At 34.3% G+C, this 10887-nt stretch overlaps 1 protein-coding gene across 1 annotated transcript in view; it reads left to right on the top strand.

Annotated features, from left to right (window-relative positions):
• P4HA1 (prolyl 4-hydroxylase subunit alpha 1) overlaps positions 1–10887 on the top strand; it is a gene marked incomplete at its 5' end in the record, with an annotated part of 99540 nt that overhangs the window by 39537 nt on the left and 49116 nt on the right. The window contains 4 exons of the mRNA XM_045291694.1: positions 920–1183; positions 3636–3826; positions 5987–6163; positions 9661–9731. Of these exons, the coding sequence (XP_045147629.1) occupies positions 920–1183; positions 3636–3826; positions 5987–6163; positions 9661–9731 (703 nt within the window). The remainder of the gene's footprint in view (positions 1–919; positions 1184–3635; positions 3827–5986; positions 6164–9660; positions 9732–10887) is intronic.

Below are 10887 nucleotides of genomic sequence, written 5' to 3'. Positions count from 1 at the left end.
GTGGAGAGCAAATATTTTGAGAATGATTAGGGCAATGAATGTACAAATGTGCTTTACACGATGTATGTATGGATTTCGAAAAGAGTTGTATGAGCCCCGAATAAAATTATTTAAAAAAATTTTTTTAATGTAAAACATCCTCCTAAATTATAAAGAAAAAAAATGTTCATAGTGGCATCATTCATAATAACCGTAAACATGTAGCCCACTGAAATGTCCATATACTGATAGACAAATTGTAGTGTATCCATACAATGAAATACTATTCAATAATAGAAAGGATGTTACATCACAGATGAGCCTTGAAAATAAGTTATGTTGAGTAGAAGAGGCCAGTCACCAAAGACCATTTATTCCATGATTCACTTTTGTGAGCTATCTACCATCAGCAAATCTGTAGAGGAGAACATATAACTGGCCTGCACTGATGGGGAGTGGTTAGGAGTAATTGCTAATGACTGTAGGATTTCCTGGAGATTGATGAAAATGTTGTAAGATTCCATTGTGGCTTTACAGTTCTATAATATGCCAAATACTCATATTCTCTAAATGAATGAACTTTATGTTAAAAGAAAGAAGAAAATAAAAGTTTGCCTCTCTTCCTATAGTGCTAGTTAGAAATAAAATATGCCATTTGATAAGTGCCTCTGTGTTAGTAAATAATACTTCAACTTAACTGATGTTTTATTTGGAACTAGTGGTGCTAATTTAAAAGTTGTGTGTTTTCTTGGTTCTACATCCGCCTTTACCAGATGTGTGCTTCTTATTGTAATGTATACAAGATTGTTTCTTTGTTGTTAAAATCAGGCTAGTTTCCATTTTACCTCCTCAGAGGATTTTCATGTATTTCAAGTGAAAGTAGCATTTTGAAAGCCATATGATCCTAAATAAATATGGAATAGTATTAAGATTCCTAAAGTTATTTGCATTTCTTCTTCCATAGGAGTCAAACACCCATCTTTTCTGACAGTGGAAGACTGCTTTGAGTTGGGCAAAGTGGCCTATACGGAAGCAGATTATTACCATACTGAACTGTGGATGGAGCAAGCTCAAAGGCAACTGGATGAAGGCGAAGTATCTACTATTGATAAAGTCTCTGTTTTAGATTATTTGAGCTATGCTGTGTACCAACAGGGCGATTTGGATAAGGCACTTTTGCTCACAAAGAAGCTTCTTGACCTAGGTATGTTAAATGGGCTATTGCAGCAGTAAAGACGTATTCTCCGCGCGTGTACGTGGTCTGTTCGTGTTATTTGTGTTAGTTATGTTCTCTGTCATCACGAATGCTGAATTAACAAATACTGAACCATTGCTTCTAGGGATTGATTCCCGTGAACTGCTGGACACATTTTCACAGGTTAACCAGTAAATAACCTTACCTATTAAAGATATAACTTATTTAAGATCTATTATTGCTTCACTGATTTGGATCTAATATCCAATAGTACTGTAACTCATGTCTGAATGAAGCTTATCTATCGTGCATTTTTTTTCTGTAAGGTACATCACAACTTTATTATGTTTAGGAACATTAGGCAGCGCTTTTGCACTACTCTTGGGGACCATTTTAAGCGCAAAATCACTAAAGGAAAGTATCAAGAGGTGATAAATGTGGCACTAAATATAGGATGCTATGAATTTAAACAAGGAGAGAGTATCCTCTTGTTCATTCTCACCTGAGTACTTCTGGATCAGCCGCTCAATGGTTTGCTGTTCACATGTATCTCTGAATAAAGTGTCATTATTGTTGGTCTTTGCATTACAAATAAATTTTAGTGAGTAGGTGGATTTTTAAATACGGAATTTGCGAGGAAGTATTGATTGTATTTATAAGCATGCACCTTTGATACTTTTTAATTTGTTAGCAGCTAAGAGTCTTGCCAGTCAGACATACTTCATCCTTTACCTGTTTATCCTCAAAGTAAATGTTAGCTGATTTTTCTCACTGTTGCAGAAGTATAATAATGTATGAAGACTGTCTGTGTTTGTCGAATCTGTATTTTTCAGGGATTTCAAAATTGGACCATAATCTGGCTAACTCAATCAAAATATTTTTATGTTGCCATATTAAATCTTAACCAATTTCCTATGAAGGTTGTTTTTGGTTTAGTGCATTTCATCTTCAGAAATAGTGTAAAGTGATTTGAAATAAATGATTCTTTTATGAGAATTTCACCACTAGTATTTTGAACAGAGATGTACTGTTTCACCAAGTATGGTCCAAGGACCATCTGCATCAGAATTATTTATTTATTTGCTTGGTTTCTACCCTCAGACTACTAAATAAGAATCTCCGATGATAGAGCCTGGAACTTATACCCTAATAAATTCAGTGGCTTTTGATCTATAATGAAGCTTCGAAACCTAAAAAAAACAAAATATACATAAATATGTGTCTATTAAAAGAGTCAAGCAAGCAATTCATAAAGACCTGTTTCATGAAATTTTGATCATTGATTAGTCCTTAGTTGACTAAATTAATAAGATACTAGTTCAAGTAATCTTTATTTAACATTTTTCAGTGAACTTTTAGTATTTAATGATTATTTAGCACTTTTGTTTAAAAGGCGATATGGGGGGTGGAGGTAGGGGACAGTAAAAAAAGAAGGCGATGTGTGCACCTTACAGAACTTAAAAAAAAATAAAAGATATACTCAGGACTTTTAAAAATAGAAATAAAAGATAATGAGATTTTCCAGAAACCTTTTGAACTCTCCTTCATAGAGGCCAATCCATAATAAGTCTCAGCCAGAGATACCCAGAGTTTTGGTTTACAGGTCCCCTATCCCTGCACATAAATTTTTCACTAATTTGTTCAAAATTAGCAAAGTTATGGCACAATTCCATTATCCTTCAGTTCTATTTCCATGAAGTTTGTTAAAGTCCCTTATGTGTTGTGAGCAGTTAACCCAACAAAGAATATTTTACTAATCCAGCCTAGTATGCCTGTGCTCTTTAATTACGGTCAGAAGTGAAGTCTCTGTGTTCTGTTGTCTTTTTATGGCTGTGTGTTTGGATTTTTTTTCTGACTGGGTGGAGGAACCCTCTTTTCCACTACTAAAAGTAGCTAAAAATTATGACCAGCAATTCTGAGGCAGTTAGTGGATTCTGGTTTACTTGAAAATGACATCGTAGTCTCCTTTTTCCTTCCCACTTAGAAAACAAGGATTGAAATCCTTTCAAGCCTTTGAAGTAGGCTGTGCTCTGCATTTGTGAAATATTTGTGGTGAAGTTTGCTTTTTGATTCATGTATATGTCCTGTCTTACTCCTGGGATTACTTTTCAGTCTCAGAAAAACCTTTCCCATTGCTGAATAGTGGGATGAGTAAGATTTTAAACTTCATCTGACATAAAATTGAACATAGTTCTTTTGGTTCACTTAATTCTCAAAGTAGAAACAATAATTGCTACTTGGAAATAATTGGCCACATCCTTCTCCAGACTGTTAGATAGAGTAAATGCATGCCCTTGGGTTGGTACTAGTTTATACCAGTTGTTTCTGTGTAATAATTTTTACTCTCTAAAGCATCCTGACTGAGAAGATAAGTTACATGATCTTCTGTTTATGTTACTGTATTCTAATGCGTAAATAACTGTAAACTAATAAAGGTCATACTACCTTTCTTTTCTAACAGATCCTGAACATCAAAGAGCTAATGGTAACTTGAAATATTTTGAGTATATAATGGCCAAAGAAAAAGATACCAATACTTCAGCTGACCAGTCTGATCAGAAAACCACACTAAGGAAAAAAAGGGTCGCTGTGGATTACCTGCCAGAGAGACAGAAGTACGAAATGCTGTGCCGTGGGGAGGGTACCAAAATGGTAAAGTGGAAAAGTTAATTGTGTGTATGTGGTGTGTGTGTCTGTACACAATTCTAGGAAGAGTCTGAATTCTTTTATATTAAAGCTTGTAAGGTGTCAATTATAATGACTACATAGGGTGAAGTATTAAAGCGTGCCACATCACTTAATTGTACTCTACAAACTTAAAACCTAGCTCTTGAATTATATACCACTGTGTATATAATTTTTTTTATAGTACTACCCTTTTTAGAGATAAAAAGAGGCTATTTCCCAGAGTTAATGATGAGATGAGCTTAAGAAAGGTGATCATGTTTTTGTCTGATATCTTAACTGTAGAGAAGATTGCAGCAGTATTATAGATCCTACGAGAATAATCTCTGGTTTTGCTTGTAGGCAAACTTGACAAGCCTCCTTAGTTAACTGTTTTAGTCTGAAGAAATAGTCATATTGCAGAAAGTGTTTCCAACAGTTTGGCTTTAACATTTATATCTTAGGGTTCCCAAATATGTCCTTAAATATTCCTTTGTTATATATTTATATTTATGTATATTAACTCAGAATGCTAATCCTTCAGGATATTAATAGGTATCATCTCGCTCCCACCAAAAAAAGTTTCCTGGTCAATTAACTCTGGAAAACAGTTAGTAAACAAAGTTGAATAAGTTTTTATTTAGCATTAAGGCTTCTCAGTGTCCATATTACATCTGTTATGAGTATGATAGATATTGTTTGCCAATGCTAATTGATTATAGAATTCTTTTTAAAGGGATATCATATGGAAGTAGTATTCAATTGAGTATGCATGTAAAAAGAGTTAAGTTTGGGGAGTAAATACTTGTAAGCATAAACATTTGAATGGGGTTGGACTCTTCCCTTCCGCCACCCCCGGGAGAAAGATGAAGCTGTCTGCAGGCTGTATGGGGCCTTATGAGTCGGAACTGACTCAATGGTAGTGGAGGGTTTGAGATTTTGGGTTCAATAAACTAATGCTGCAATTTATGTTTTAGTACTGGCTAACTGTGTAAAAGTATTAACTGACTAAAGTCCAGCAACTAATAAGTAGATCGTAACTATGTTGATAGTTTTGATAACTGGGCTCCTGGAGTCATGGTAGATGTTTTTGCTTTGAGAGTTAATCATAATAGATAAATAAACACAAGATAGTAATACTTTGATAGACCCAAACATTTAAGAAGTGTCATCTGAAATGTTTCAACATATATCTTCTAAAGTTAAGGGCTCTTAATTTAAAAGCAATCAAAATACTATTATTACACCAATGGTATTCAATGGTATTGCCAGGTATCTAGTTAGTATTCAGTTTTCAATAGAAGCAGGTTTGTTTTTACTGCTATTAACAGCTCTTAAGAACAGAGTAGTTTTTAGTCAAATAGAAAAAACAAATATAAGGCAGAAATCTGTTAATACATGTCCACTCTGCTTAAGATCAAAAGTTTTTTTTTTTTACTCAGAATAAATACATTTCATCATCATATAAAAGCCCCCTTTTTAAAATATAAAGTGCATATTTGACCAGGTAAATAAAGTAATAGAGGATAAAGTATGCAGCAAATTGTTTTTTGTTTTAGTATGTAACGTAATTAAAGAAAAAATATTTTTATGCTTCACATATAAGTACTTGCTTAATCAAGAATCAGCAGTGAAATATTTATCTAGTTAATATAATACATATAAAGATATTTGAAAAGAACATTTTGTTTGTTTTATAATGTTTTTCTGTATGAAATCCAGGATAGATAAATCTGTCGAGATAGTGACTGGGTTAATGGCTCCTTGGGGGGATGGAGGTTGGAAAATGAATAGCCAATAACGAGCACAAGCGCGAAGAAAATGCTCTACAATGGGTTGTGGTGATGATTGCATAACTCTTCTTGATGTGCTTGAACCATTGAATTATATGACAAGTGTATTTTATGCCAGTAAAACTGCTGGAAAAAAATTAAGTGATTGCTGTAGCTTAAAGAAAAGAATTCTTAATACAACTAAAAATCTAGAAGACCTTATTTGATATAAAATTTAGAGAACAGTCTCTTTTATGTGTTCTTCCAGATATATTGTTATGCATATACAAATATAATTATTGTTTCTTCTCTGTGTAGGAAAAGATATAAAAAATATTAGTGCTCTAAAGTACTCAACATTTTTCTTTATGTTTAGACTCCTCGGAGACAGAAAAAACTCTTTTGCCGCTACCATGATGGAAACCGAAATCCTAAATTTATTCTTGCCCCAGCCAAACAGGAGGATGAATGGGATAAACCTCGTATTGTTCGCTTCCATGACATCATTTCTGATGCAGAAATTGAAGTTGTCAAAGATCTAGCAAAACCAAGGGTAAATAACTTTTTCCTCTGTACCTCAGTTTTCTGAATTTATATAATAGGGCTCTTTTTTTTCTCCAAGATTACAAAAATGATAATTGATAGAGCAGTAATTCCACAAATAATTTTTTAAATTTTGCATCAACATAATGGGTTAGTAGGAGCACAGCTCTATGTATGCCCCCCTTTTTTTTTTAGTATATTATCAATACTCAGTGAGTAACATAACCTACAACTTGGATTTAAGCGCTTAATTTTGAAAATCATAGATGGCATTTATGTTTACACGTACGTCTGTGCTTCAGCATCTTCCTGACAGCTTTTCTGTACATTTGCAGTCTTGTAATCTCATAGACTAAGTAAAGTCATACCTACTATATCTTTATGTGAAAGGACATTTTAAGTATTTCTATTGCCTTTTGGGCATATTATTACTAGCAAGATAATTATTTAGGCACAAGCATAATGCTTATTTGAAATATTAACTACATAGTGATCTGATATCAACCCATGCCACTTATCTTAATAAGAAAAAGAATTTAATATAAACTCAATTATATACACTTAGTTTTTAGTTTAAGAAATTCCTGTTTTGAAAATAGGTATCTTTTATACACTTCCTTTTTCCCATCAGCCTGTTCTTAAAACATGTTAGGTCTTATTGATGGTAGAGTACAAACTGCCATTACCTTCATAAGGAGATTGCTAAAGAAACATGAAGCATATTTCTGTTTTCTTTTTTTTTTTTCCTTTTTTTAGAGCTAAAGCACTAGCAGCCCTAAAAAGAGCATTTTCTTTTCTTCTTTTTTTTAACATTTTAACATTTTATTACAACATTTTAACATTTTATTATTATTTATATGGTATCGCAATCCATACACACATCAATTGTGTAAAGCTTTTAGCATTTGTACATCATTCTCAGAACTTTTTCTCCCCGATTAAACCCCCGACATTAGGTCCTCATTTTCCCCCTCCCTCCTCTGTTTTCTTACAACACAAGATTTGGCAAACTGTTTTGCAAAGGGCCAAATAGAATTTTTTTTTTTGAGACTTTATAGGCCATACGGTTTTGTTACAACCACGCATCTCTGCAGTTGTAAGGCAAAAGCAACAATAGACAGTACATAAATGAGTGTAACTGTATTCTAATAAAGCCTTATTTACAAAAACAAAAGGAGAGCTGAATGGCCTGCTGACTCCTTTCTTTTGTAACATAAAGATTGAATCATCTGGATATGTGTACTACAAATTAAAGTTAGATTTTTGTTGAGTTTCCAAATTGGTACGTCTTTTTTAACTAGACAAAGATTACATTGTAAATGGAAAGACTGGTATAATATGTATGGATGCTGTTGCAGGAAATGCTTATGAAGCATCTGCTACTTATAATTGCATCATACTCTACTACTATTTTGGATTTCTATTTCAGCCGATTACTTGTGGCTAATAAAGCTAGTCAGCCAAAATACTCAGGTCGACTCCTCATGCAGAACTTCAGCTTGAAGAGCGAGTCTTCTTTGGACTGGGAGGCCTCAGTCTTCAAAAGGGATGCTTCATTTTAGCTTGTTTTTGATTAATAAATCCAAGCACAATAAAATGTGACATCTTTTAAACCTCAGAATCATCTTTCCATTAAGAAAAAAACAAGTTTAAAATCATTATTTTGACTGTCATCTCCATTACTGTCTTTCTGGTGTATAAACTCTACCAGTCTCTTTCCTCTGCCCCTGTGCTTCATCCAAGATGATTCTGTTGTATATATTACTGAACGGATATCTTAAAGGAAGAATAGATCGACCTTAAGATGAATTTTGTACAACAATCTTGCAGTTTCCTCTTGAAGGAAATTAGAATCAAAGTCATTAACTACAGATAAAACCACCATTGAATTGATTCTGACTCGTAGTGTCTGTCTTGGACAGGGTAGAGCTGCCCCAATTCATTTCTAAGACTGAATCTTTGAGAGAAAAAAGATCTCCTGGCAGAATTAGCTGGTGCTTTTAAACTGTTGATCTTGAGGTTAGCAGCCCAACCCGTAATCTACTGTGCCACCAAGCAAGAGTTTATAGCTATTCTAAATCGATAAACTAAACTTCTAATTTAAGACAATTATTTTCCTACTTATCACACTTTCTAACTTTGGGATAAGGGGCATTAATTTCCATTTTCTCTTGCTTATGTATATTCCATCTGAAGCAGCAATATTTCTTTCTAAATATATGAACCATCTGTTTTTTGATGATCAGCACAAGGTGACTGGGAGTATATGGAGTTATTTTCTTTTTCCAGCCTTCTTTATAAAAAAAACAAAACAAATTCTGACTGGCTGGATAAATGTGGTTGATGTTTTTGTTTTGTAATGCAACTATTTTGATGGTTGGCTTCACAGCTGAGGCGAGCCACCATTTCAAACCCAATAACAGGAGACTTGGAGACGGTACATTACAGAATTAGCAAAAGGTAAGAGACGTGTATGCTGCATATTTTGTCCTCTAATGAGTGTTTTGTACAGCTTGCAGGAATTATTCACTTATGGGATATAGGTCAGGGTCATTTTCAGTCTCCCGCTCCAGTCACCACCGTTTGCACAGACTTGGATTAGCACCTCTGTGTTTCACAGGTCTTCTTCTTTAACTAGAAGTTCTGTTTTTATCTTTCACTGGCTATTTTTAGGAACTAGGTTATGCTTTATGCTTTAATTTTTTCCTTTAGAGCAGATATAAAATATCCAAGAAATGGCCTAATACTTTTTTTTAATCCTTTTTCTTCCCAAAGAAGGGGACAAAGGAAAGGAAAGAGTGTGTATTAATCTGGAAGTAATATTTGTTGGTGCAGTTTTTAGCACATTCATTAATGTTGCAGTAAATTCACAACATCTTTCATGGTGATTGTTTTACATTGTTGATGTCATTATGGAGTAATCGGTATTTTTCCTGTTGAAGTTTTTTATTTAAAAACTCTGCTGAGTCAAAACTTGGCAATAGAAAGGGTAGGGTTATGATTCAGAGTGCAATGTTCCAAACACTATTACTTATGAATTTGGTTGCCTTTTACTTTACCAGAATGAATTAAAATAATTTTATCTCAGTGAGGTATTTTTTAAAATTTCTATAAATTCATGTAGGGAGACTTATGAATTATTTTTTCTAAGTTATTTAAAGAACATTAAACTTCTAGATTCTGAGAAAGCTCCTGTGAAACCCAGTGCTATAAATCATTTACATACAGCTTCAAATGATTTTTTTAAAAAGTGAAAGGACAACAAATCTGCAACAAAAATCTGTCAACCCATTTTCTTTCGATATGGAAGTGGCTGTTCTTATTGTCTACTTTCTAAGTGCTGTGCTAAGGTGAAACCATTACACACCATGCTGACCAATGTGAACCCTTGCAATCACCGGTGGCTCGGCAAAACAAAATGAGCAACAGTAACACCACCAAAAACAAAAACCAAAGTTGCCGCTACTGGAGTAAGCCCGTGTCCTTTCTCTTTTGTTCTTTTTGTAGCTGAGCCGAGCTACAGTACATGACCCTGAAACTGGAAAGTTGACCACAGCACAGTACAGAGTATCTAAGAGGTAAGGGAGTAATGGAGAGAATTTTAGTCATATTTGGGCCATCTCCTTTTTTTGATAATCGAATTTTCACAAAACCCGTGACCTGGTTTCTAAGACCCAGTCTGGTAGTTATGGTGGGCCAATAAGCAGACATGGTAATGAGCCCCTAATAAAATGTTTTAAAAAAATAATAAATAAAATAAAACAGAAAATGTTAAAAACTAAAAAAAAGAGAGATTTTTTCAAATTAATTTACTAGGTTACAAAATGCTTCCTAAGGCTCCCCAAATCCTAATAGTTCACTGAAGTTGTATTCTCATATCAAACTAAGAGAAATTGCCAAAGACCCTTCTAGAAGAAAGTCTAATTTGGCCTATGTATTATGGCAGGACAGACACGTTTTGAGACATGATTTGCAGTATTTGTGAGCTGAGACTTATCCCTAATTTTAAATTTAAGGCAGTTTTGTATAGTATTATGGTATCTCATTCATGCCTGAAAATAATGAGCCTCTCGTCTTTTTTATTTTAATTTTTAAAAATTAAGTTGTTACATATTTTATCAGAGATTATTGTATGCTTGTAAGCTTTTTCTGACAAAAGATTGTGATTGTCTAAAATATTGAGGTTTGGATGTTTTTAGGAAGAGTATGAAACACATTCATGAACCCGCTGATTTGGAGTAATTATTTGTAAAATATGTACCTATACAAGGATAAGTCCATGCAGTTCCTACATACATGGGTTTATTCTAAACAAAATATATTTAAACATGCCTCTTTGATGAGTGGATGGATGCAGACCTGCTCTCTCAGTAGTCTTAGTGTTGTTGGGATGCCTCTAACAAGGAAGGACCGGTCTGGAGCCTTCACCTCATGTACATTGGACTTGTAGTCAGGGGAGACCAGACCCTGGAAAAGGACATCACGCTAGGGAACACAGAATCCCAAACTCAGGGCCATTGGCTCTGTTTTGACTCATAGTGACCAATGCACTGTGCCAGGGCTCCTGGTAATGTAGAGGGGCAGCAGGAAAGAGGAAGGCCTTCAAACAAGATGGGTGGACACAGTGGCCGTAACAATGGGCTCAAAGACAAGAACAATTGTTAGGATGGCACAGGATCAGGCAGTGTTTCGTGCTGTTGTACATAGGGTTGCTATGCTTTGGAAATGACTCTC

Source organism: Echinops telfairi, unplaced genomic scaffold (assembly GCF_000313985.2).
Source record: "Echinops telfairi isolate 266 unplaced genomic scaffold, ASM31398v2 ScPeMD7_70;HRSCAF=299, whole genome shotgun sequence".
Classification (NCBI taxonomy): Eukaryota; Metazoa; Chordata; class Mammalia; order Afrosoricida; family Tenrecidae; genus Echinops; species Echinops telfairi.
Note: the sequence above shows the minus strand (reverse complement) of the source record. Positions and strands in the feature narration are given on the sequence as shown.